This window comes from Oryx dammah, unplaced genomic scaffold (genome assembly GCF_014754425.2).
Source record: "Oryx dammah isolate SB20612 unplaced genomic scaffold, SCBI_Odam_1.1 HiC_scaffold_12, whole genome shotgun sequence".
In the NCBI taxonomy this organism is placed as follows: domain Eukaryota; kingdom Metazoa; phylum Chordata; class Mammalia; order Artiodactyla; family Bovidae; genus Oryx; species Oryx dammah.
The window spans coordinates 56905060-56933020 of record NW_024070196.1 but is presented as its reverse complement, the minus strand read 5'-3'; the positions used below and the strand labels follow the sequence as shown (position 1 = coordinate 56933020).

The 27961-nt window shown below is 48.8% G+C and overlaps 1 protein-coding gene across 1 annotated transcript in view; it reads right to left on the bottom strand.

Annotated features, from left to right (window-relative positions):
- Positions 1–27961, bottom strand: part of KSR2 (kinase suppressor of ras 2) — a 348927-nt gene that overhangs the window by 68842 nt on the left and 252124 nt on the right. Inside the window, exons 7-9 of the mRNA XM_040251625.1 lie at positions 19046–19111; positions 15821–15947; positions 6563–6731 (exon numbers count right to left, since the gene is read on the bottom strand). Coding sequence (XP_040107559.1) covers positions 6563–6731; positions 15821–15947; positions 19046–19111 — 362 coding nt within the window. The remainder of the gene's footprint in view (positions 1–6562; positions 6732–15820; positions 15948–19045; positions 19112–27961) is intronic.

The window sequence follows — 27961 nt, the reverse complement described above, 5'->3', positions numbered from 1 at the left end:
CTCAGTTTCCAGATATGTGAAACGGGGACCAATAATATCTCTCCTACATAGGGCAGAGCTCATCATTACATAAGATGAGAGCTCAGGGATGATGCAGAATCAGGGTTAACAGCGATGCATAAGCTGATATCTTTCTAAGTTCTCTTAACTAATAGACAAGAATGCTTTATAATTCATAAACAGAGAGTTTCAAACAACTCAGTCGTGAGCTGGCCCTGAGGGTGGAACTGGTTTATAAACCTCACCCCCATCCCAGAATGGACAGCAAGTTCTGGTATTCAGGATCCAAGCACCTGGCTTGGAGCCTTGCACCCAGAGAGTGAGCTGCTCATGTTCGTTGAATTACTCAAGTCTCTTTTAGCACAGCAATCCCCCAAATATCTTAGCTAGCTGGAACCCAAATGGATGCATTTTTCTAATTCTGGAAAACAAAGTACCCAGTTTGGGCAGCAACTCGTTCAAGGTTACAGAACACAGCTTTAAAAGAAATCTGACCTCTGTGATGTCAGGGACCCTTTTTCCATTAGATACCTTAGGTTTTTTTTCATTGCATTTGGACATTTTATTAGTCAACAAGGACTAAAATTAAAAAAGAAAAACTACCTGGGATTCTCAAGAGACTTAGCTTATTTCTTCCCTCCCCAACTGGAACTGGGGATTCAGTGTCTGCAGAAAAGGTTAGCTGGCAGTTAAACATTCTTTTAAAGAGGCGGGGCTGGTGATGGGGAATGGGTGTCACTCTGAGAAGGGACAGGTGTCCAGCAATGGGACACCCGGCAAATGCCTCCACACACAGCCTCCGACTCCTGCCAGGACCCCTCCATGGCCTGAGGACAGCTCGCTCCTGATGACTGAAAGGGAGAGAGTCTTGGCCAGAGGAGGAGGGAAAGGGTGCTGTGAACCCCGCCTGTTCTTGCTGATGATGGACACCAGAGAGAAGCAGGGGCAGCTGATGACTCTGAGTGGCTCCTGGCTGTCTGGTATCAAAGAGGGTTCGGGAACTGAGAGGTTGCAGGTGACCAGAGGTCAGAGAGACAAACAGGCCACTTTGAAGGCTTTTCCACTCTCAAAGCCACATTCCCTCCCTATGGACTCCTCAGAGAGCAGCCTCAGTGGCCATCTGAAAGAAAGGATCTAGAAGGGAGGTGGAAAGATCAAATCATCCCCTGCCTAAACCACGCAGTTCCCTGCAAGGCCCCACCAGGCCTCAGCCCTGCAGCTCTGAGCCTTGCCTGGTGCCTTGGTTATGGGCACTCTGAGCCATCAGTCACATGTTTCCAGCTCTTTCTGGTAACAGGGCCTTTACATGTGTTCCCCTCTGTCTGCCTGAACAACTTCCCTCCTGCCTTCAGCTGCCTCTGACGTTTCAGCCTCTTGACTTTGCTCATAGCACTGTTCTCTCCTCACAGCACTCACCACAATTTAAAATCCTGTTTTCGTGTGTCTGTTAGCTAGGCTAACATCTGTCTCTTCCACTAAGCTATAAACTCAATGAGGGCAGAGACAAGGCCCTTTCCCCCCAACTCCATTCCCAACACGTCCACATCCTAGTCTTAGGAACCCGGGAATATGTTACCTTACATGACCAAGGGGACTTTGCATATGTTTAAGTTGAGGATCCTGAGATAAGGGGATTATTCTGGATTCCCTGGGTGAACCTTGAGTATAATCACAAGGGTCCTTATGAGAGGGAGGCAGGAGGATCCAAGTCAGAGGATCAGAGGAGGAGATGTGATAATGGAAGCGGAGGTTGGACAGAGGTAGGGCCATGAGTAAAGGCACGCAAGCGGCCCTTGAGGAGCTAGGAAAAGGCAAGGGAATGGATTCTTTCCTAGAACCTCCTAAAGAAACCAGCTCTGCAGACACCTTGATATTGAGCCCAGTGAAACTGATTTTGGACTTCTGACTCCTTAACTGTAGAGTTATAAACTTCTGCTGCTTCGAGCCACTAAGCTCATGGCAATTTGTTACAGTGGCAACAGTCAACTCTTATAGGGCACATCTGATGTACGCCTTGCTCCTTACCCAGTGCCTGAAACAGTACCTGGTATATAGTGGATGCTCAATAAACATCCATTAAAGAAATGAATGGATGGAATTCACGGCCAGAGACAGTTTAAAGAAAAAGAACCTGCAGTTCTGGGACGTAAACGAGCCTCAAGTCACTTGTTCACTCGTTCATTCACTCAACAAACATTTAATTAGTGCCTTCAGCCGTCGGCACTGGGCTGGGCTTTGGGTGTAGGGGTAGGTGAAGCAGATGAGTTTCCTAGTGTCATGGAGCTGACTTTCTGATGGAGGAGACACTAAACACGGTACCAGGTTACTCCAAAGGAAGAAGGCGTTTGAACATTTTAGTCTGAGGAACCCATACAACAGTCCCTTACAAAGTCCCTTCATGTACCTTCCCCCAGCAAATGTCATACAAACGGGCAGGTCAGACCCATTTTACAGATGACAAACTGAGGCCTAAACAGAGTCAGTGCCATATTCAAGGCCATAGAGGTGGGAGAGGGCAAATCTGGGATCCAAACGAAGCTCTCCACCCTTCACTGTGCCATGTCCAACATGGCACCAGGATTCTGAAGGGAGTGGCAAAGAGCAAGGGGGTCCACCCAACCAGCAGAGCACAATCCCAGATTCTGTGAAGGGTGTCCTTCACGGGCCCTGAGGTTAACAGTTGAGCCAAACGCCTGTAACCACACGGCCTCTTTTCAAAAAGAATGTTCTAGAGTAACCAGTGCCAGGGGCATTGTTATACCTAGGTGTTAGCTTGAATTATCTTCAGAAAACTCAACATCTGGCAAGAAACCAGAGCCAAAGCTCCTTTCCCATCAACAGAGACTCACAGTCTGGAGTATGTAACAGGTGACCGGGGCCTTGGGTGAACAGAATAGATGCCTGTCACCCTAGAGGAATTTTGCCAAAACCACCTAGGCAGGCGGCGGGGGTGGGGGAAGGTCTGACTGTCCTTCTAGAGGGTGAAAGTGAAGTTGCTCAGTTGTGTCCGACTCTTTGCGACCCCATGGACTGTAGCCCACCAGGCTCCTCCGTCCATGGGATTCTCCAGGCAAGTATATAGGAGTGGGTTGCCATTTCCTTCTCCAGGGGATCTTCCCAACCCAGGGATTGAACCCAGGTCTCCAGCATTGCAGGCAGACGCTTTAACCTCTGGGCCACCAGGGAAGCGTCCTATTTTGTTTTCTATGCCAACACTGCATTTTATTGTTATTTTTCAATTATAAAACGGATGCATGTTTCTTGCTATTATATACACTACAGAAGTGCATAAAATAAAATTCCTCTTCTTAGAAAGAACACCTGCCATGTAGTCCTGCAGACATTTGTCTGCATATACAAATACATACACACACATGTATAAATATACACATATAAATACATTAAATCATTTTACAACAAATAAGATGCTATTATACCAGCGCTTTTGCAAATCACTTATTTTCCACTTAAAAGATATTATGGATTTCTTCCCATGTCCAGGATATTTACAAAGAGCTACTTCATTCTTTTAAAGGCTGGCTGAGTATTTGGTTATACAGATATATTACAGTGTATTCAAACACTCCCCTCCTGATGGGCATTTGGGTTGAGTCCAGATTTTTCACTGCTGCCAAAAAAAATCATTATAGATCCCTGTGCAAACACTTCTGTGTATAAATTCTTAGAAGTGATACTGCTGGTCCAGGGAATGTACATTTGAAACACTGACAATGCCAAATTACCTCCCCTAAAAGTTTAATTTAATTCCTACTCTCAATTTCAGGGTATCTGGGGACCTCATCTTTATTTCCACAATTCTGGTTAGGGCATATAACTTAGCAGTGGTAGCCACTGTAATTTGCTAATCTTGTGTTTAATCTAATAATGATGAAAGTAGCTCACCTTCGGTTAGCTCTTGGACAAGACAGGTGTTCTGCTAAGCTCTGCACATGTATGGTAATGTTGAGCCCTTTGAGGGTTCTACAAAGTAGGTACTATTATTATCCCCATTGTACAGATGAGGAAACAGGGGCACAGAGAGGTCAGCAGTTTGCTCAACAGCACATAGATATTAAGTGATGGAGCTGGGATTTGAACCCAAGCAGTACTCTTGCCTGGAAAGTCCCATGGATGGAGGAGCCTGGTAGGCTGCAGTCCATGGGGTCTCGAAGAGTCGGACATGACTGAGTGACTTCACTTTCACTTTTCACTTTCTTGCATTGGAGAAGGAAATGGCAACCCACTCCAGTGTTCTTGCCTGGAGAATCCCAGGGACGGGGGAGCCTGGTAGGCTGCCATCTATGGGGTCGCAGAGAGTCAGACACGACTGAAGTGACTTAGCTTAGCTTAGCCCAGTTCCAGGGCTCACACTGCTGTTCTAAAGCGCCTTCACCCAGAGGACCCGTTGGTCCACTCCCCAAAGAGGGTCAGGGCACTATTGGGACCTGCCATGGAGTAGATGCAGACCCGCTGGAAGGCGAGCATAGTAATTTGGTCAAGACCCCTCCCCAGGGCTCTGACTAAAGGGATGAAGGAAACAGGGACCACCCCTGGCAACTCAAGATGCCAGCAGAGTCTCCTAGAGATAAAAGAGTGTTGGTGCTTTGATGTACGGTTCCCCCTTAAGAGGTCCTTTGCCAGCCCCCTGTCTGTAAACAAGCAACAAATGGTTACAAGGAAAATAGCCCTGAAGTGAATATCTTGGGTGAGGGGTGGAACAGCTCTAGGAGAGCATCCAGACTCTTCCCTGCTGAGATTGAGGGGGGAGGGGTCAAAGGGGTGAAGGGGGTATCAAAGGGCTTTTTTCCCATTCACTTCCTTCCAGGGAAGTGGAAATGGCTGGGGGTGCTGGTGCGTCTATGGAAACGCTGGGCACTGTTGCCTGGTTGACTTGGAGGCACTTACTGAGACGGTTCCAGCTGATGATTCCCATTATGGTCCTTGCTGGCTGCCAGGTGAGGGGCCCTCACACCACCGGTACGAGGCTGCCTTGGGACTGGACTTAACCAAAAAATTCCCCATGATGCAAGTCTTTAAGATGCACTCTATCCCTTCGGACACAGCCCAGATCAAAGCGGGCATGTTGACATGAGCAGCTTATGCTCAACGGGTGGATGTATCTGGGTGTTGCCCAAATGTGGGGCTGAGTCTTCATTTGTTTCCCAGATATTCTCTCACAGCTGGGTAGACTTGGAGGTGTGACCTGTTACTGAGGACCTGGGGTTTTTTCCTTTCCCCCTGTGAGGAAGCTCTCTGGCTCAAGAGGAAACCAACCCCTAGACCAGCCCTGTCCAGTGGAACTTTCTGCAATAGTGGGAAATGGTCTACACCTGTGCTGCCCAACAAGGTGGCCACTACCCACAAGTGGCTCTCAAGCATTTGGAATGTGGCAAGTGTGACCAAGGAATTAAAATTTTAATTATATTTATTTTTAATTCATTTAAATTTAAATAGGCATGTGTGACTAGTCTGTACCATATTGAACAACATAGAGCTAGACTTTGGTCCCAGTTCATCAAACCAGACCTCATCCTGCCAGCCTCTGTCTTGAAGTCAGCTATGGTGCTACAAATATGGCTGAGCTGGAAGTGTCCTTGCGGTCGGAGAACAGGAGGTGGGCTGGGCTGAGCCCCGGAAGGGGTGGGAAGACACTCGGGTCTGTCTCACCTGAGAGCTGAGAAAGATCCCTTTCGTAAGTCCAAGAAGCCAGAACACTGCACACGAGGGCTTCTCCATGGTCTCACAGCCCAGCAAACGGTCTCAGGTCAGTGGCGGAGTGCCCAGGAGTTTGTGAGCCGGAAGACCCTTTGGGGTCCTCTTGTCCACCAGCATCCTCTCAGAGGTGTGAAAACTGAAGCCAGAGGTCACAGGGCAGGGACATGAGAGAGCTGGCTATTGACTCCTGGATGCCAGCTCGCTTTTGCGGAGCCCTGCCTTGATGTCTGCGCAGACTCAGAATGCAGCCTTGCTCAGGTGTGTGAGCCCTGAGATCCTTGGCACAGAATCCCACTGCCAGTTTCAACTGATTTAGCTCTTCTTTATTTTGGCAGCACTAGGTCTGAGTTCTTCTTAGATCTTCAATCTTCACTGGGGCATGTGGGATCATTAGCTTTCAGTGTGCAAACACTTAGTTGCAGCATGTGGAATCCAGTTCCCTGACCAGGGTTTGAACCCAGGCTCCCTACACTGGGAGTATGGAGTCTTAGCCACCGGCCCACCGGGGAGTTTGCACTTAAGGCAATGTCCAGCTCCAGAGCAGATGGCTCCCCCTGTGACTCAGACTTAGGTAGAGACCCCGGGCTGCTGCTTCCCAAAGGACAGAGTCTCTGAGAGTCCCCTTACCTTCTGAGCCTCGGTTTCCTCATCTGTAAAATGGAGCTGATCCTACTTACCTCGTGGCTGCTCCAAAGATCACATAAGGGACTATGCAGCAGTTGCCCTGCATATGGTAAGGCTTGATCCATACGCTTTCAACCTATCACCTTTCACGCGGACTGGCCTGGACACGGCTCTGGCACGAACCCGACTTCTCACCCCGTGACCTCCCACGCGCATAAGGTACCTGGAAGGTTGAAATTCTTCTGCTGTCTTGTGCACTGTGGAGAAGGGTGTAGGGGAGAAGGCGGCGTGGCGCTGGGCGGGAGTGGGGGTGCTGGCGAGGAGGGCGTGGAGGATGTCGTGGACGAGGGGTTGCTGCTGGAGTCTGGCTGGTAAGGAACAGGGATGTGGTCCTGAAGAAAGAAAACAGGGCAGGGTGGGGGCAGGGGCAGGCAGAGAGGCGGAGACACTGCAGCAGTGAGGCTGAGCTGCTGGGGAAGACCACCCCCTCCGCATCCTCAGTGCCTCCTCCTCAACCGCCAGACACGCCCCTGCCCCCTGACAAAGTCCCACCTGCCTCCCCACACCCCCCACTGGATTGCATCCAGCTGTGGAAGGCAGTCTCTTGAGCCCACTGCCTGGAGCCTGGGCTGAAAGGTTACCACGTAATGAAAGCCAGGCAGGCGATAGACACACTCCTCGGGCCTCTTTGATTTTGGAAAGTCCCTTGCCGAGGTGCCCAGAGAGCTCTTCCCATCCTAACGCCTCTCCTCCCAAGTGTTTTATTAAAGAATCAACAGCCTGACAGCTCAAGAGAGAGTGCGAGAGCCAGCCTGCAGCATCTTTGCTCGCATCTCGTTTGGAACCAGCACAGCCTCCTCTGGCCCTTGAAACTGTTCTAAAGCCATGATGAAGACAGAATCCGTGTGCACATCCTCAGAATGGCGCTGGTCAGGGTGGGGCCAGTATCCATGCAGTGGGCTGAATACTGTCTCCCCTCCAAGACATGTCTACTCAGAACCTTAGTATGTGACCTAATTGTGATGGGACCATCCTGGATTTGGGGTGGGGTGGGGTGCGTAAACTCCCATGTCAAGTGTCTTTATGAAAAATAGGAAAGGAAAGACACACAGAGGAAACGGTGCTGTGAAGACAGGCTTCTAGAAGCCAAGAAATGCCAAGGACTGCTGGAGCCACCGAAGGTCAGGAGAGGGGCATGGAATGGATTCTCCCGTGGAGTTTCCCTAAGGAGCCAACCCTGTTTGACACCTTGACCTCAGGCTCCTGGACCCCAGACTGTGATGGGTTTTGTCTCAGCTACCCAGTTTGCAGTAATTTGTTTCTGCAGCCCCAGGAAAGTAATAAGAGCAGAATTCCAAGTGAGGGAAAGGGGAACACAGCCACCTCTTCCCCATGCATCCTGAACAAAATGCCTAACCTCACCATTCCTCAGTTTTGCCCTCTGTAAAATGGGAATAAATACTAGCAAACCTCAGCATCCCAGGAAAGAGGTTCCTACCTCTCAAAGTCGGCAGAGTTAAGCATTTTCAGGGGCACCTTAACCTGTTCACTCACAGCACATGGATAATTTGGTCCCTGAATCACTCAGAGCTCCACCACTCAGCATGGCTCCAGGTACCCAAGGATGGTTTTGTGTGATCTGATTCTGTCAACAGGTGTGTTTACCTGCCAAACTCCAGAGTCAGTATAGCAAATACCAACGAGCATAGAAGGGTGGAGGGTGGGGGTGGGGAATAGACATCCCTCATCTGGAGGCCCAGTGGGCGCTCGACCAGGTTGTACATGCCCCCTTCCCAGAGGTCATTCCACTCCCATGAGGTCATACTGCCTCCACATCAGTGACTTCCCCACTGCGAGCTTCAGTCTCTCCTTGTCCTTCATGTGGGCTGAGAACACCCACTGTGTGGCTCCGTTGTGAAGTTTAAGGTGATGTATGTACCTAAATCCCTAGCACTGGGATAAGGCATTTTGTTATCAATAAATGGAAGCAATTGTATTTGTGACAGCATTTATTTTTGCAATTAAGCTTTCAATTTGAGATAGCTGCAAATTCGCATGCAGTTTTAAGGGATCCCAGTCAAAGCTGTGCTTTTTTCCAGTAGTTATGTAAGGATGTGAGAGTTGGACCATAGAGAAAGCTGAGTGATGAAAAATTGATGCTTTCCAACTGTGGTGCTGGAGAAGACTGTTGAGAGTCCCTTGGACTGCAAGGAGATCAATCAGTCCTAAAGGAAATCAACTCTGACTATTCATTGGAAGGACTGATGCTGAAGCTCCAATACTTTGGTCACGTGATGCGAAGAGCCGACTCACTGGAAAAGATCCTGATGCTGGGAAAGATTAAGGGCAGGAGGAGAAGGGGGCAACAGAGGATGAGATGGTTGGATGGCATCACCGACTCAATAGACATGTGTTTGAGCAAATTCTGGGAGGTAGTGAAGGACAGAGAAGCCTGGTATGCTGCAGTCCGTGCGGTCGCAAAGAGTCAGACATGACTTAGTGACTGAACAACAACAATGCATTCTTATTTAGTTTTTTCCAATGATAACACCTTGCAAAACTAGGGTACAACAAAATCACAAGCCAGACACTGAATTGATACAATCGAGATACAGAACGTTGCCATTACCAGAAGGATCCGTCATGCTGTCCTGTTCTAACTACACCCATTTCCTTCTCTCTCCTCACAACCCCTCCCCCCCATCTTTTACCCCCGGCACCACTAATCTAGTCTTCATTGTTATAATGTCATTTCAAGAATGTTCTATAAATTGAACCATACAGTACGTAATCTTTTTGGATTGGCTTTCTTTTCACTCAGAATCATTCTCTGGAGATTCATTCAAGTTACTTCATGCAGCAATGGATTGTTCCTTTTTACTGCTGAGTGATATTTCACAATACGGATGTACCCAGTTTATCTGATCAACTGTCCACTGAAGGACAGGTAGGTTGTCACCCTCTGTGGCTCCTGTGGATCAAGCAACTACAAACATGCCCTGGACAGAGTCCTCTTCCAGGCACGGTCATGCTCTAGTTCATTCCAGCCACCTTCCACGCAAGACCACCTTGGAGGTAATTCTGATCTGATTTTAATAGTAAGGTATCAGGAGGCCAGCCTCCTTACTCCATCCTAATTTACCTAATGGTAATTACGTGTTCCTGGCAACAGACTTGTTAATGTAAGGAAAAATAAGGCAGTGACATGTGGGCTAAGTTTTAGGTGGCTGGGCTGTGAAGCTACCACACAGTCAAAGGGGGCACAGGAGGTTTGCAGAGGAAGTCAGCAACTGATCGTGTCAGTAGAAGGATAAGGGGAAATGAAAGTCAGGCATTTATCCATCCTAGCAAGACTCTCTTCTTTGAACTTCTACTTATAGATGGGCAAAGAAGTTTCCATAGATGCTCTGCAAAAAAACATTAGCCTTATTTAAAAAGCATAAAGGTTTGTGCTAAAAACAGTGTCCCGCTAGGCATACAGATCATGCTCAAATGACAGAGCATGTTTAAATGAAAATGCCGGTTCTTGATGCACACATTCAGGCTGGACCTGGGCTTGCATCACTTCCTCTTCTCTCATTCCTACAACGACTGCCATAGTCACATCAAATGGCCCACAGTTGCCAACACAAACCAGGCTATCTCACATCTCCAAGGCTTGGGAGATGTTATTATTTCTGCTTGGAACGGGCTCCTCTGGTGGCTCCAATGGTAAAGAATCTGCCTGCAATGCAGGAGACCTGTGTTTAATCCCTGGGTCGGGAAGATCTCTTAGAGGAGGGAAGGGAATGGGTACCCACTCCAGTATTCTTGCCTGGAGAATTCCATGGACAGAAGAGCCTGGCAGGCTACAGTCCATGAGTTCGCAAAGAGTTAGACATGACTGAGTGACTAATACTAGCTTCCCAGCCTTGCTCCAGTCAGCCTGGAAGACGCCTACTCTTTCTTCAAAATGCAGCTCAGATTGCCCCTCCTCCGAGAAGCTCCCCTGACCTCCCACTCAACCAACCAGGTCAGCACATTCCTCCTCCTGGGAATGGCCCTGCTTGGTACTAGCTTGCTCTGGTACTGGTCTTGGTTTCTGCTGTTGCTTCAACACCATCACTTCTCAGCTTGCTTGTCTGTCTTTGTCCTCAAGGCTAGAAGTTCCCTATTCCCACTGTGGTCCCTTGAAAAATGTGTGCTAGAGGAAGGAAAATAGAAAGAAATGAAGGGAGGGATGGATAAGGGGTGGGGGGGAGAAAAGGTTTATGTCCTCCTCTAGACTGTGCCTTATTTATCTTGGAATCTGCAAAACTTAGCACAGGAACAAAAACATAAGAGGTGGCTAGTAAGTGTTATATCTATCAGTGAATGGAAAGGAAGGAAGGAGGGAAGGCGAGACCAAGAGAGGGAGGCAAGGAGAAGTTGTCTTTATGGAGGAAACAGTTAAGGCAGGAATTCAGTCTCTTTCATATCTGAGGCTCAGGGCTGATGTGAATCAACAGAATCAGCAGAAGAGAAATGTGTACACAGTGCCCACATTCCCCTGCAGAATAGCTAAACGGGAGGGGAACTCCTTCCTTGGGCCAGACCCAGATCTGTGTCCCAATAGGAGGTTGTCTTCCGTCAGAGGGAAACTCAGACTCTCTCAGATCATGCGGGGAAGGGCTAATGGTGTAATTCCTCTTTCTGAGTGCAGCTAAAATGTGGAAACATCCTTCAGAAACCATCCAGCCCCCCACTTCATGTTGTAGATGGGGACGCCGAGACTCAGACACTGGGGCAATGTGCTGGAGTTATACAGAGAGTTAGTGGCCCAGGTCCCCATCTCCAGCCCAGAAGCAGAAACAGAAGGCTGAACCAAGTAATGAGACCTCACATCTGACTCTGAGAATCAAATGAAGCATGTTCACTTCCCAGGTTCCCCTTTGACCAGCTGTGCACTGACTTTGACATGGCAGTAATAATAACTCTCTCTCCCATGGAAACTGTCTCCTAGGGAAACTGTCCCCGCCTCCAACCCAAAAGTAGTACTAGTAGTGTTAGTCGTTCAGTCGTGTCTGACTCTTTGTGACCCCATGGACTGTATAGCCTGCCAGGCTCCTCTGTCCATGGAATTCTTCAGGCAAGAATACTGGAGTGGATTGCCATGCCCTTCTCCACTTCCAACCCAACAGAGTCTCCTAAACAGCCTTGTCTTGTGACCTCCAAAGCCCACTCCCAACTCAGGACCAAAAGTCAGGGCATCACAGCAGCTGCTTAATGACCTATGATAGTGGGTCCAGGAGGAATAATAGCAGAAAGCAGAGCAAAGGTGGAGAGGAGATGAGGTTGAAGGGGACAGAGGAGCCACAACAGGCCAGACAACAGATCAGCTAAGGTAACAAGGAGCAGGAGGGCTTCTACGGCTGCAGAAGTGAAGAAGGGGAGAAAAGATGAGAGCAGAGGATGAGGAAAACTGTCAACAGTAACAGACCAGAGGGGACCCACAAAGAGTAGCTGACCACTGTCCTGATGGAGGACCAGAACAGTGAGCCATGGTCTTGCTGGGGGTCTGAGCTGCTGACCTGAGCACAAGTCTGTCCTCTACGTCCAGTTTTATGAGCCCAAGCTCCTTAACCAGGATTCCTCTTTCTCTTATTGCCCCATGCCCAATCCTTCCAAGAGACAGTTCCTCGTGCTGAGCTAGCAGAGATGAGGCTCTGTTCCTTGTAACCAGCTGAAAAGGACAGCGAGTAGGCAGCCACTCCAGAAAGCTTCCCTGCAGTGGGCAGATCTTCAGCTTCGGACACCCAGGTAGGTGGGGCTTTTGATGCTTTGATGTAAAAAGCATGCGCCTTACAGACTAGACCCCTCGGGAGCCGGCAGATTCTCCTGCTGCTGTTGCTTCTCCTTCATCGCCTCATCTTCCTCCATCTCCTCCGGTTCCTTCGTCTCCTCCATCCCCCCACCCTCCTCCATGTCCTCCGTCCTCCTCATCCTTCTTTCTTCCATTTCCTCCTCCTGCCTCTTCTTTCTTCTTCCTATTCTTGCTCCTCCCTCTTCCTCTTTCTCTTCTTCTCCCTCCTCCTCCACCCCTTTTCTTCCTCCTACTCCTCCTTCTGTTCCTCTTTCTCCTCCCCACTGTCTCTCTTCTTCATCCCTGAGCTCTTCCATGCCCTGAGGATCCAGTGTCAGGACTAAACCGTTTACATGTATCACTGCACCGAATCCTCTCCATAACCCCCGATACATCTACTATTAGAACGCCTATTTTACACAGGGGGCAACAAAGGCAGAAGGATCTTGGTCAGAGTGAATGAAGAAACTGAGTTTCAAGCCCAGACCTTCTGATTCCAAAATGCACATTCAAACCGTTAGGCTGGGTGAACAGGCTAGGTTTTTATGAAGCTAGATTGACAGAGCTAGACGAGAGAGGAGACAGAGCAACGAAAAGGAAATCTTCAGACCAAATTGGCTCAGATATCTATTGCACTAACCACATCATTGCCTGACAGAAAGAATCTGTGTGAAGCTAGTGAGAAGAGAAGTAAGGGGAAAAAATAACCCAGTTCTCTGATAGCTCCTGTCCACCTTCATGCCAAAGCTGCTTTCTAAGCAGAGGTTAATTTATTTCTCTTATCAAATTCTCCTGCTGGCAGACAAGCAGAACAATGTCAGAGTCACCGATCTATCTGACCCATGTTTCTGTCCCACCTGACACCAAGAGGCTCACTGTGTCTGTAAAGCCAGAGAGAAAGGTCTTGAGATGGCTCTGAGCCACTCACCCCTCAAGAGGTCATAAAGGAAAGGATGGTTATAGTTACTTCCCAGGAGCCTCACCACTGGAACCCCCTAAGCACCCCAACTTCGGAAGTGGGAGACCCTCCCCTAGAGACCTACATATTTTACCAAAAAAATAAAGGAAAAGTGGACCCAGCCTGACACTGTGATTAGAAGCCCAAGATTTAAGCTTATAAAAATAGCTAGAATTTCCTGGACACTTATCCACATGCCAGGAGCCTCTCCCAAGTACCTCGCCTTACACGGATTATTTCATTTCATCCTCCCAGTCATTCTCTGAGGTTGGTGTTCTTCTTGCTCAGCAGGAGACATTTTAAAAATGTGGCCACAAATTCCTTGGACTCTTCCCACTGACAAGTGGGACCATGCCTCCTCCCCTCAAATCTAGGTAGGCTTGCAACTGTTTCTACCGGCACAGTACAGCAGAACCAACACTGACAGCCCTTGGCTAGTGACAAGCCAAGACAGTGCATGGGGCTTTTATATCGCTAGGTTATGAAAGCCTCTGCAGCTTCCACCTTGTTGGATGAGAAGGGCTCTGCAAGCCCTGAGGTGCCGTGTAAGAAGAGCTCACTACCTTGAAGCAGCCATATTGTGAGGAAGCCCAAGCCACAAGGCAAGACTGTGTGTAGTTGCTCCCAAAGAGACCCTCTGTTGAGTTCAGCCTGTGACTCATCCCAGCCCAGACAGGTGAGTGAAGGAGCCTCTAGTTCAGGGGTTGGCAAGTTTTTTCTCGAAATGGCTCATTAGTACACATTTTAGGCTTTGTGAGCCAGTGATCTCTGTTGTAACTACTTAATTCTGCTGTTGTAGTTTGAAAGCTGCTGCTGCTGCTGCTAAGTCACTTCAGTCGTGTCCGACTCTGTGCGACCCCATAGATGGCAGCCCACCAGGCTCCCCCATCCCTGGGATTCTCCAGGCAAGAACACTGGAGTGGGTTGCCATTTCCTTCTCCAATGCATGAAAGTGAAAAGTGAAAGTGAAGGCGCTCAGTCGTGTCCGACTCTTAGCGACCCCATGGACTGCACCCTACCAGGCTCCTCCATCCATGGGATTTTCCAGGCAAGAGTACTGGAGTGGGGTGCCATTGTCTTCTCCAGTTTGAAAGCAGCCATAGAAAATATGAATGTGGCTTATTCCAACACAACTTAATTCACACACAAAAAAACAAGCTGTGAACTAGATATGGCCTGTGAACCATAGTTTGCCAATCCCTATTCTAGACGATTCCAGCCCCCAGCTGCATCACCTTTCCCAGTTGAGTCCCTGGGCATCCTGAAGCAGAAACAAACCATTCCCACTGTACTGCTTTCTAGATACCTGACCCACAGCCTCCACAAGCATAATTAAAGAGCTGTTGATGTCCACCACTAAGTTTGAGGTTGTTGGTTTGCACAGCTGTGGGTAACTGGAACATGCCCATTTTACACACAGGAAAGCTGAGGCTCAGAGATATTAAGTAACTTGCCCAGAGACTCTAAGAACGAGTAAGTGGGGGAAGCCAAGACTGGCTGCCAAGTCTGCCTGACTTCAGAGGCCAAGTGTATCATCAAGTCCTAAGATGATGACACAGGAGCCAGATGGTGAATGACGGAGACCCAGTGCAGTAGGTGACAGCTAGAGAGAAAAAGAACATACAGGCTTTGGTAGGGAGGTCGGAGAAGGAGGGAGGGACCAGTTGTGCATGGAGGCTTGCAGACTGCAGGAAGGGGTTGGCTGTTTCCTCCACTCGACATAAAGCCACAGGAGGGTTTTTCAGCAGAGGGTGGCATGATTCAAATTACATTCATTAAGAATCACTCTGGCTGCTGTGTGGAGAATGGATTAGGGAGGGGGCTAGGCCCTCCCCAGCCTTAGGCACAAATGGGGGAGTATGGTTGCCAGGGAGAGGTCAAGCGGCCAGAGACGCTCATCCGGGTGGGTGACTGTCCACACACTTGGACTGGCCCACACTTTATCCACCTTCCACACAACGCACGGAGGCACCACAGGGCTTGAGAAACCACCTGCTGGCATGTGTTACCTCTTCCTCATCCATGAGGCTTTCGGTGTCCCTGGGATCCCTTTGGTGTCGTCCAACCCACAGATCAAACAAAGAATGAGGAAATCCCCAGTGGAAATTTCCAGGCCATGTTAGAAAGAAAGACACACAGAAAGGCCCACTGCTGACCACTATCTGAGGACCAGTCAGAAGCCAACCAGATTGGCTATGGCTCAGAGCTCAGGGCCCCCACACAGATCCATCTACCTGGTCTCCAGCAGGAGCTCAGAAACAGACTTTTCTCCCGGGGTGATTAGATTCAACAGATGTGTCAGAGAGTGCAGAACCTTCTGCAAAGCTCATCCTGGCAGATGATGAAACAGCTCAGAGCAAAGAGGGTGGAGCCTGGACCACTAAGGATCCCCTCTCAGGCTCTCCTCCCATTCCTACTGTGCCCCCATCAACACGTTCATTCATTCTCATTGCCAGGTGCCCTCTCTCTAAATCAGACAGACTTCTGGCACATTCACTCTGCACTGATGGCTGGATGCCCCCCAAAACTTTCCTAGACACAAGCCACACAGAATGAGGAGAGAGCCCAGGGGCGCTGGGAAGTAAGGGCAAGGCTCCCAGATCAAGCCACCGAGTCCTGTTTGAGAACATTCCTCCCTCCTGCTCCTCATCTGGCAAGGCCTCAACCCAGCACGCCTGAACCCAGCAGAACCCCAGTCTCACCTTGTTGATTTTGTTGGTTTTGGGGAGCGTCTGGCTGATGTGCAGGTCCGAATAACGGGGTGGCTTTCGTAGAGGGTTGTTGATGTCACACGGGACGGACTCTGTCCGGACTAACCTTGCTGGATCCGTAGGGGTAAAGACAGAGATTTGGGAGTTTAAGTACCACTTCTGCTCCATACTGATGCCAGGAGAGTAGACCCCTCCTCAAAGGCGCACCCCCAAGGCGGGAAGGGAGCTGCTGAGAAACGACAGTCGTGCTGTGTTACAGTAGCGGACACGCTCCCCACTACCTGTGTCCTCTGCGGCTTCTAAGATGTCCGTACCGTCAACACACGGCTTTTGACGATTAAAACTTCTAATTGTGAAACTGAAGCTATCAGAATTTTTTTCTCCAGTATCATAATTGTTTCACATTGGTGTTCATTTCAGAATTGAACCTCCTTTAAAAGACAGGCGGCTCCAGATTTCTCAGGCGCTATCATCAGTGGACAGCTCATTGTGGCCACCTGTCCCTCCCCCATCGAAGCTTGTATGTTAGGATCATCCTGCATCACTCGTGGGATTTCTCAGGCCCGAGCGGCCTCTAGCATGTCAAAGCACATTTGTCCTAGACAAGGTCATTGGGGATCCCTGAAGGGAAGTCTCGGCTCCACCAGCCTCCCCTCTGCATCCATCCCTGAAGGCACACCAAAGCTGGACCAGCAGGCGGTGCTAAACAAACGCGTCCTGACTCCAACCATGCCATCTGAGCCCCTCTCTCTGTGAGCCCTCTGTTACTTACTGTTTACAGGGGCCGTGGGAGGGGCGAAGCTCACATGCAAATGTGATACCTGGTAATGCTACTGGTTAGCTGTTTTTTATTGTGGGGGTGGGGCCATTAGGGAGAAAGTTACAGCTTTGGACTGACCCAGGGATTTAATTTCTCTCTTAAGCCTGAGCTACCATCCCCATGGAAACCAACTATATTTTCAACTTCCTACCAAAGAGAGGTGGGTAGAGCAAGAAGCTAGCAGAGTGCTGGAAAGTTCCTGTTTGTTCTTTGAGTAAAGGGGGCATGGCCCTGACGGTGGGTGGGCGGGAGGGTGCCCTTCTTCAGATGTTGGTGTCTGAGAGCGGGTCACCTCCCAGCAGGCTGGTTCCGGTCTCCACGTGGGAGTCAGGGCTCCAGCAGGCTACCACGGAGGGGTGTTCAGCGGGAGGCGATTTCTCCCAAAGAATCTTTTGCAAGACAAAGTCTCCAGAGCAGTGAGAGTTCAGGTTTAAAACAGGCTTGGGGTGTGTATACAGTTGCTCAAGGAACAGATGGTTCTTAATTAAGGATGTGAGGTGGGAAGGGGAAAGAGGAAAGAGCTGCAGACTTTTCCTTCTCTTGCAATTTCCTCTCCTTGTGGAGGAAAGCAATGCAAAGATCATCGAAAACCAATGGCCCATTGGCTCTGGAAGACAAGCCAGCACTTTCGGCAGCCATCTGCCTCCTTTTTTAAGTTTCTCTTCGGTTCATTTGAGAACAGGGCAGGTTCCCCTGAGCCCACGCTGACCCAAGGCCAGGAGGGCCGGGAGGGGTGGAGGAGGAGACAAGGACTAACAAGTTGTGTTCCCCGAAGTTGGCGCTAAGCCTCCACCCAACCTACAGAAGGCGGGTGGCGGGAAGGGGGCCAGCAAGAATTTTCACAACTTTAATAAGTTGCTTACATGGGCTTCCCAGTGGCGCTAGTGGTAAAGAACCTGTCTGCTAACGCAGGAGACATAAGAGACTCGGGTTCGATCACTGGGTTGGGAAGATCCCCTGGAGGAGGGCATGGCAACCCCTCCAGTATCCTTGCCTGGAGAGTCCCATGGACAGAGGAGCCTGGAGGGCTATAGTCCATAGGGTCACAGAGTTGGACACGACTGAAGCGAATTAACACACATGCACAAGTTTTAAAAATAAGTATATGGCATATGAAGCCATTTGGGCTTTTTTAGAAACATGAGGAATGGTACAATGCAAGTCACATTGCTGGAGTGGCCATCCCCTCTAGGAGGTGCCTGGGCTCTCTCTCCGCTTTGCATGGCCCCATCCGGCCAGCATCTGTCATTCAGGGAACCTGCTTGACCCTGGCAGGCTCCTACTCCAGAGCGGTGCTTCTTAACTTTAAAGTGCAGACGAATCACATGCAGATGCTGTTTAAAATGCAGATTCTGATTCGACAGGTCTGGAGTAGGGCCAAAAGTTGTGCATTTCTAACAAGCTCCCAGGTGATCCCCGTGTTGCTGCTGGTCCATGGGCCACAGCCGGAAGAGTAAGGGTCTGGACCAGCGATGGCCAATATCTGCAATGATGAACGTGTTCTATATCTGGACTGTCCAGTACAGTAGCTGCATGTGGCCACGGAGGCCTTGAAATGTGGCTGGTGTGATTAATTAAATTTTTATTTTTATTTAATTGTAATTCACCTACATGTAAATAGTCAGATGTGGCTGGTAGCTACTGTATTGAACAATACAGGCTTAGAGAGTTCCCCACTAGATGAAGTACAGTGTCAATAATGGAAAAACTGCCCCAAGAATCAGGGGAACTACATTTTGAAAGTTGGACTACCAGGCCTCCTATTGTATTCTTGGCAGGCAGGGAAAAAATTTTCCTTCTAGTCTTTCCTTCTGACTAAATTGGTCTTGCTTTTGCCTGGTGGAAGGCTGGTAGTGGCTTCCCAGAGGCAGTGTCTGGCTACCTCCCTGCCCAACCAGGTTGGCCCAGGCACTCCCAAGGCCCCAGGAGACGGAACACGGATGACCCAACCCAACAGGTCTGATCAAGACCCCTCTCTGTGCCTATTTCTACAGGGCCAATTGACTGAGTCTGAAGAGCACACCGTGGAAAAACACTCAGCTAGTGCTCTTTTTAAGTGGGAAAGGAAAGGAACAGGACTGGGGGCAAAGAGAGGAGAGTGAAGAATTAGGAGAGAGGACAAGAATGAGAGAAAAGAATTAGGGAGGGGAGATGAATCTGGGGCTAAAGTATCAAGAAGACCAGAGTGAGGACAAAGAATAGGGAGAACGGGAACCGGGGTGGATTAAGGAGACAGATGTCAGGAGTGGGGGGGGGGGTCAGAGGGAAAGAAATGAGGCAGGCAAAGGTTAAGGATCAAGGGGTTTTCCAAAATTTACCTGGATGGACAGCTATCTCAGCTGGCCTGCAGGAACCCCCACTACTACCCCAGGGCAGGAAGTGTTAAATACTTACCTCCTCGGTGGATGAGCAGAAGATGACAGGGCGGGGCTTCTTTGGTGCACTTGTTGTGGCACTTTAACCTGAGAGAGAAAAAGAGAAGGCTGGATAGATGTATGGATGTCGAGATGAACAAGTGGATGGATGGATGGGTGAGTGGATGGATGGATGGGTGGGTGAGTGGATGGATGGATGGATGGACGGATGGTTAAGTAGATGGATAGATGGGTGAGTGGGCAGATGAATAGATGAATGGATGGATGAATAGATGGATGTTTAAATGGATCAGTGGATGGATGGATAGATGGGTGGGTGGATATATGGCTGGGTAGGTGGGTGGATGAGACACACCAATGGTTCAGAAAGCTCTGGGTGCTATGGATACCAAGACGTGGAGGTGAGATAAGACAGTACTGCAAAGGCACACCCTTGGAACCTAGGAAATTAACTCTGGAGCGAGTTTTTCTGCCATCCCACAGTCACAGGTCAGTCCTGGGTAGTCCAAGAGTGGGAAGCAACTGTTTAACCAACAATGTCCAGTTGGACTTCATGCTTTGAAAGACATTGTTATCTGCCAGTCTATATTTGTCATCATCATTCAATCACCACCTGCTTACCTGAAGACTCACTTGCTAGCCATTGTATCAAGCATTCTATAGACACTAAGTCATTGGATCTTTAAAGCACTTTTATGAAATAGGTATTATTCTTCCCATCTTACAGATAGAAAAGCTGAGATTAACTGACTTGTCCTGGCAGAAACCCTGGCTCAGTGGTGCCTGAGGCAGCCTCATTTTTTTCTTAAAGGCTCATTCTATAGGAGACAGCCAACCTGGATTTCTAATTAGGATGAGATTAGTAACAGGTAATAAGTTTTACTGGTATTATGTTTAAGAGTTTAGAAGCAAAATGTCTTCCTTTGAGACAAATCCAAGATGTCACCTTGCTCTTCTCCATACCTTTGTCAGATTTCAAAGGGTACTATGACCTGGTTTTCTCTTTTTCTTTTCTAAGGCCCCCAAACTCAGACCCATAGGGAAGGTCTCAGCTCCCCTTGAGATAACTAGTGTTGCATCAAAGCCCTGATGGAAAACCCTGCTGAGTGTGAAATTAGCCTTTGATTCATTCTACAAACAGGTCCTGGAGACACACAAAACAGTCACACAGATGAAGCCCTTATGTTTATGGGGACAGTTAATAAACACATAAATATCAGATCGTTGCCAGTGTGGGAAGATGGTGGGAAAATAAAGCAGGGAAACAAGATGGAAAGTGACAGGAGTGGGAGGGGAAAGGCTCCAGAGACACAAAGGTTAGGGGGCAAAATCAAGCCTGATGGGTTCAAAGGTCAGAAGTTAAAGGCTGATGAAGCTGAAATGAAGAGAACCAGAGTGAAAGGAAGATCTGAGGAAGGGAAGGGCGGCAGAGCCCCAGTACAGAGAGTCTATTTGATCCCACAAACACCCGGAAGAAATCAGAGGCTTTAGACAACCGTGACTGGGTCAGATGAATACACCTGAACTGGGGAGACTGCTGATGACAAATGATAGTCAGTTCAAGAGGTTTCTGTACTCTTCCCTGATTGAAATAGCTCAACTTCCGGAAACTTCCAGAAAGAGGTTGTTCCTTTCTGCCACCCCTGACCTAGGAGTCTTCTTGAGCAAACCCAGCTGGAAGGCTGATGGGCAGGTGTGAAGCACCCCATTCCCTGTCATGGGCAGCGCCATGAAGCGAGGGCAAGCAACTCAACGTTACCTTTGGACCGTGTCCAAATCAGGACGAGGCAGGCAAGACCCCTAGTGACCTCAGCTGTCTCCTGTCTCCTCCTGGCATCTTCCTTTCCATCTTCTGCAGGAAGGGAGCAGCCCTCCTCCACCTCTGGCTGCAGGGTGGGAGATGGAACATGCATCCTTCCAGCCATGGCTTCAGAGGGCAGTGCCAGGGCCGGGAGCATGGCCCCTGCTCCTGCAGAAACCCCAAGAGATCGTTCTCTGATGCCCAGACAGTTAAACCTTGCACAGAGGTTCTCATGTGAAAAACTAGAGCCCACACATTCAGATCCACTTGCTGATCCAGACAGTAGGATGAGCTTGGCACTGGAATCACCCAGACCCTGGAGGGGAGGGGGTACAGGGACTGAGGCCAGACATGCCTCATTTATGAAGAATCATTTTTACAGCAGGAAACATGCACGATTCCACCAAAATTAGATTTTTTCCTTTTCACTGCCTAAGAAAGAAGAGCCACTAGCATGCAATTTATCGGTAGACCATCTACTTCAGAGTCAGATTCCCAAAGCATACCCTCTCTGGTTCTGAATCGGGAAGTGCTGGGAGTGTGGGTTTTCAGCAAATGCACGCCAGAGCTCAAGGACCACACAGAAGAGAGACACACTCTACTTCCCAGATAAGAGATGTCTGGATGCCTAAGTTTTCCAGAAGGCAGGGTCCTCCTTGCTCCATATCACCCTCAAAAATAAACAGATTAAAAAACTAAAAGGAAATGGTGTCAGGATAATATACTGAACAAATCTGAGTTCAAAGCCTGACACCACCACCTCCTGACTGTGACAAGCTGGGCAAGTTGCTGACCCACTCTGAGCCTCAGTTTTCTCATCTGTAAAGTGGGGACAATCACAGCATCTGTCTCATAGGACAGTAGAGATGAATGATACAACAGAGGTAAGGTGCCTAGGATGAGCACTTGAAGTTGCAGGTACTCTTATTTTTACTGTGGGAGTTGTGTTTATTGTTAGTTTGCACAGTGTTCCACAAACTAACAATTTGTGGGACAACTCAGGGGTGTATTGTCAAGGGACTGGACCCCAGGTGCCCATGACCGTCACCTGCTCTTCTAGGACCCAGGACAGGCTGCCTTCCCTTCCCATCCCTCTCTCACTTCTCAACACCACCCCCCACCCCGATACCCCCCACACCCCCGCCACTGGGGTGGCCTGGGCTCACCTCTCAAAGAAACTACTTGTCCCAGATCTTTGTCTCAGGGTCTGTAGAGAAAGGGGAGCCCAACTAAGTCACCACGATTATTAGAGGAGGTCTGGAACACCGACACGGTCTGCCCTAGAGCTCTCACGTCAAAACCAAGCCTTCTGCTCCTTGTCCTTCACGTGTCCCTTGAGCCCACAGTCCTTAAGGAATTGGGTCCTCCACATGCTCCGTTCCACAAGGAGGAAAATGGAGAGGTGGGGAGGACACCGCTGACCGCTCTGGACAAATCTCGTACCAGACATGGCCCTGAGGAGCCCTGCAAGTTAGGATGGTAGCTCTGATCAATTCGGGGCACCAGGTAAAGGTCATATGTGCTTCCAGGTAAAAAGCCTGGGCTTCAGAATCCAGCTGACCTGAGCCTGGGTCATAGTTCTACCTTTTCCAGACCAAGGAGGCATCCACCTGCCTGGCTAAGTTCCAGGTTCCTCGTAGGCAGAACTGCCATGAGGATCTAATGAGAAAATGTCCAAGTGGTGCCCACATGGACGGCAAATAGGTCAATGTCTCTGCGGGCAGGGCTAAGGCACACTTGAGGGCACACAGGAAATGTCACACGAGCCTCAGGCAGCCTGGACACTTGGGAAGGATTTATTTAAAACTTTCATGGAAAAGAGTTCATTTTTTTCAACTTCAAAGGCTAACAGGATAAGCTTCAGTTATCAAGAAAAGTTGCTTACGTGGGATATCTCATTCTCCAAAGGAGCTAGCTGCTGGCCGAATGAGACATCCTCTCTGTCTGAAAATTAAATATGTGAATTTATCCTGGGGGCAGGATTTGGGTCTTCCTCCTCCTTGCAGCAACTTTCCGACCCTGCTGTCAGTGCCTGGTTTGTGGCTGGTGCCTGATACATGCTGAACAGACACTGGAGAGATGGAGGGAGAGAGGAGAAGAAAGAGACAGGAAGGTAGCTCAGCAGAAGGGAATGCCCCCAGACTGCTCCTGGCGCGGGAACATGAAGAGTCTCCATCAAATTTTCTGGAATTTTTTTTGATGTGGACTACTCTTTAAAGTCTTTATTGAACACGTTATAATATTGTTTCTGTTTTATGTTTCAGTTTTCTGGCGGTGAGGCATGTGGGATCTTAATTCTCTGACCAGGGATTGAACCTGTGCCCCCTGCATTGGAAGGTGAAATCTTAACCACTGGATCATCAGGGAAGTCCCAAGTCTACATCAATTTTTAGAAAATTATTTCTATTTCTTGTAAATTGTATCCCTTGCAGTTTGTGAAGTGCGAACACACACCTTCTGCATTCCCTTCTTTCGGCCCTCCTTCCTCCCCGACGTGGGGATGGGAGATGGGGATCTGACCACAAGCAAACTGGGCTTCTGTGGATCCTGCCCAGGCACTATATGAGGCAAACAGTTTTATGAGCAGCTCTGCCCTTCCCTTAATGGATGTGTCCTGGCCCCCAGCACCCCCTAAGAGCAGACACGAGCCTGGAGAGTGGCGTGGGGCTGGGATCAGAAAGGCAGCCTTCCTGGACGAGGCGCCATTATGACCCTTGCTGGTGAAGACTAACATGTTCATTTCAAGTGGTTTGCCAGCAGAGTCGAACCAATTTATGAAAAGTTTGCTCCGGGCAGCCTAAATCCCTGATCCTCTTTTTCATCCCACACCAGCTCACTTTGCAATCTGCCTTTCCTTACAGAGTGCAAATGGGATGTTTTTAAATACCTGGTCCACAACATCCAGTTGAAGAAATGTTAAGCAAACACCCAATTGGAGCCAAGCACTCTTACATAACCCTGGGCAATTCTGAACAACAATCCTGTGAGCGATGGATTCTGTTACACCCATTTTAAAGTCAAAAAGACTTAGGCTCAGGAAGCAGCCCAATCACATAGATAGTAAACAGCAGACTCAGGATAACCATTCATTCATGCTCACATAAAACAACATCATCTTCCCCCTCTGTGCCAGGTGTGTGAGGCACTGCGAGTGTATAATAACATAGGGGGAGAATTCTTCTTTAACCACCTTTCTTAGAATCATCTAGCAAGGAGTTTACTATCTAGATGGGTATGGAAACCCATCTCTTGTCCTTTCAAACATGAATGCCATTTCACTCATTTCATTGCCTCAAAGTCAAGTCACCTCCTAGAAATGACCCCGTTTGGATGGGAACCAGGATCCCAGAGCCTTGGGATCCATCCAGAGGCTCCTTTTGAGATCGATTCCACCATCTAGTATTTCCTGAGCACTTACTGTGCCAGGCATTGTGCTCACCCTGTTTGTATGAACAGTGAACAAAGCAGACACAGCCCTTTCCTTGAGCAAAGTCTGGTTAGAGGGACAGAGTGGTAAATAGACAAACACAACATCGTATGTTACGTGGGATGATCTGAAAGGGCAGGATATGGCACTTTGGAACTGAGGGGAGTCAGGGAGGGCTTCCTAGAGGAAGTGATAACTGAGCTGAGCCCAAGGAGCTAGCAGAGGTGCACAAGAAAAACCTAGGCTGAAGCACTAGGGTGCAAAAAGGCATCAGTGAGTGGGCACGGGTGCTGCTGCAGGGTTGGTGGCATGGAGAAGCTGGAGCTCTGCGCAAAAGGAGGGACGTGGTGAGGGGGGGGAAGGAGAGGTAAATAAGGATGGCACAGGTCTGCTCAGGAAATGGGATTTTATTCTGAGAACTGAGCGGAACAAAGGAGGTATTAAACAGGGAGGTGGAGGGTGTTAAACAGGGAGGTGATGCCTGGATAAGCATTTTGGAAAGACCTCCCCCACCCCCACCCACCCCAGGAAGCAGATACTTACACTTACAGGGCAGCCAGTGCCCCTCTCGGGTTATCCCTCCTCACTCTCCTGCCTCTGCTTGCCTCCCCAACATCACTGTATTAGGTGCTTCTTAAGTCTTCTTGCAAATTCACGAAACCAAATCAGTACCCTCTTTGCAGTGGGCTTGTCTGTATGAATACCCCAACTGAGCAGTTTTGTCTAATTTTGGTTCCCCTGGGGTCTGTAATTTGAGCCGATACTTCTAGAAACGTCTCCTTATGGTCTCGGTGAAGAACCTCAAAGAACACACCCCCCTTAACTCACTGCTGACCGCCCAGTGAGGTTGAGCTCTTTGGCCTTCAACTGAGTTAGAGAGAGAAAGGCAACAGCCAAAATAAGCAAGGGAGATGGGGAGTATTAACACAGAAGTCAGAACGAATGCTCCAGCAACATAATGGACGATAACCATAAACCCCAGCACCGGTCTTCCCATAAGAGGTCTCCATAAGGAAGCTGTAGAATTATTACCTGTTGGAGACTCCTCCCCCAACCCCACAGCCCGCTTCCCCGAGAGAGGAGACTGTGACCACAGTCTTCTGGGTTCCCAGCACCTGGGTGGGGTGGGGGTGTTCATCACAGAGACCCATTCATCATCTTTCGATTCAAGAAGGGATGATGGGAGAAGGCAGCAAGCGGGAGAGGAAAAGACTGATAGCTCTGGTCCAGCCTCAGGTTGAGATCAGAGTCTCATCTTCTGCTTGTCTGGTTCAAAGAGAAGCAGAGTAGGGACTGGCAGCTGTGTGGCTGGTCCTTTGCCCACATAAAGTGGTTAAGGCTCTGGGATCTTGAATCAGAGGGATCAGTGGGTTTGAGGAATGGATTCACCCACAGTAAATCCAATTTTGGGCCAACGAGTTATTTCTGAAGGGCTCTGTTTTCTTAGAAACGGGGATAATAATACACCCTACCTTCCCTGGTTGTAAGAATTAAATGAGTTCATGCATGTAAAGTACTTAGCAGAATGTCTGGCACTCAGCAAGCCCTCGATACATGATACCATGACCATCACCATCATCCTTGTATCCAATCCCCACCTCAAGCTCCAGGAGAATTATAATCCACCCTCACATACAACTGTAATTGGACTGAACTATAATAGGTAAGGGGCTTCCCAGGTGGTGCTAGTGGTAAAGAACCTTCCTGCCAATAAAGGATACATAAGAGACTCGGGTTCAATACCTGGGTCAGGAAGATCCCCTGGAGGAGGGCATGGCAACCCACTCCAGTATTCTTGCCTGGAGAATCCCATGGACACAGGAGCCTGGCAGGCTAAGAGCTGAACATGAATGAAGCAACTTAGCACACATAATAGGTAAAAACTCATATAAGGGACCAGTAATTCTCATGATTATTGCAAAAACTGCAGTGTTTCTATTAATGGAAAAAATAAGTTTAGGCTTCAAGCTGGTGATCTCTGAAATGCACGCTCATAATTATATCCTGCCAATATCCTGCCCGTTGTACAAATTCCTGAAGCTTCCAGGAACTTCGCAGCAGCTGCAACACCAGCTCATCATTTCCCCAGTTTTGCAAGAGCTGGGAAAATTAGAGCGCCCAGTGGCTCAAACCAACCATGGCTTACTTCCTGCTTTTATCTCCTTGTCACCTGTGGCTGAAGTCATTTTGCAAACACAGGAAAATTTCAGATAAAACATTGGACTTTGAGGCAAGGACACTGGAGAGGAGGACACGCAGGGCAAGAAGGGCACCGAAGAGCATGTGAAATCCAAGTGAAAAGATCCAATAACAGAGCAAAACCAGATAAAGAAGTGCCTGTAAAATGGCAAAGGGACTGCTTACATGAAAAGAATTCAGTGCAAGCGTGTCTAGCCAGGCAGGAAGGCAGGAGGGCAGGAGGAGGGGGAGCTATGGAAAATGCATTAAAACACACTGGAATAAACTGGATATAGTGTGCTGTTTCTAAACATCACTTTCTCCCTTTCTAGGGAAGTGATTATGGCTCTCACGCATACGGAAGCAGGCAGTGACCTTAATTGGAGCACGTAAAATGTTTCTACCGGCGCAGACCTGCCTCCCCCAACCTGGGCCACCTGGGACCTGGGACTTTCAGTGCTTGACCCAGGGAAGTCCCAGGCAACCCGAGCCATTTGATCATTCTATTGAATACTTTAGTAATGGCACTCTAATGCTGGCACTTAAAAGCTGAATAATGGATATACAGCCCCACTGGTTGGGGATGAGAGATTTACGATATAAAACAGTGGTTCTCCCCCAAGGGCAATTTTGTGCCCCTTACACACCACAAGGGACATTTGGCAATATCTGGAGACATTTTTGATTGTCATAGCTGAGGGTGGAGTAGGGGAAGGGTGGAGTGGGCGTGTGTGTGTGGAAGTAATGGCGTTAAACATCCTTCAATGCACAGGACAGCCTCCCTACCCCAAAGAATTATCTGGCTCAAAATGTCAAGAGTACCAAGGTTGAGAAACCTTGTTACAAAGCCTTTAACTAGTCTCCCAAGAAACTGGCTGGTTCAGAAAATCCCCAAAGAAAAATGGGGAACAAGGACTACAGAAAAGGAGGAAATGGGCTAACTTTTCCAGAACTTCAACATTGCTTAAATCCTCGGAGGTGATCTGGTGAGTCTGTTTCTTTTCATATTTCATATTAATAGAGAATCCACTTTTGTAATGAAATAACTGCTGAACATCTTAAAGAGTCTGATTTGAAAGAATCATCAAATCATTAACGTGACTAGAGCACCCACATGTCTCATCACATCAAATGAACATAGTAGCCTCACTTTATATCAGAGAGGTTTAGAAACTTTCCCAGAGTCACACAGCGTGGAAGCAGCAGAACCAGGACCTGCTCTCTCTGGCTCCAGAGTCTGGATCGTGCTGTTGCTTTCCTGTCCTAAGTCGAGCTCCCTAGAAACAGATCCTGAGATGGGCAATCTGGCAAGTGATTTATGGAGGGAGTTCTACAGGATGTTCCTTAGCACGGTAGGATGGGGGAGAAGCTAAGCAAGGACATGGTTGCAGGTGACTCTAGTCTCAGCCTGACCCCACAGCGGGTCCCTGGGGTGTGAACTGTACCCCTGAGTATGTCTGCCTGCAGGCAAGGAAGCTGGCCTTTTGCACACCTGCACCAGTTATGCCCTGACTGCCTGCCTCTGAGCCCC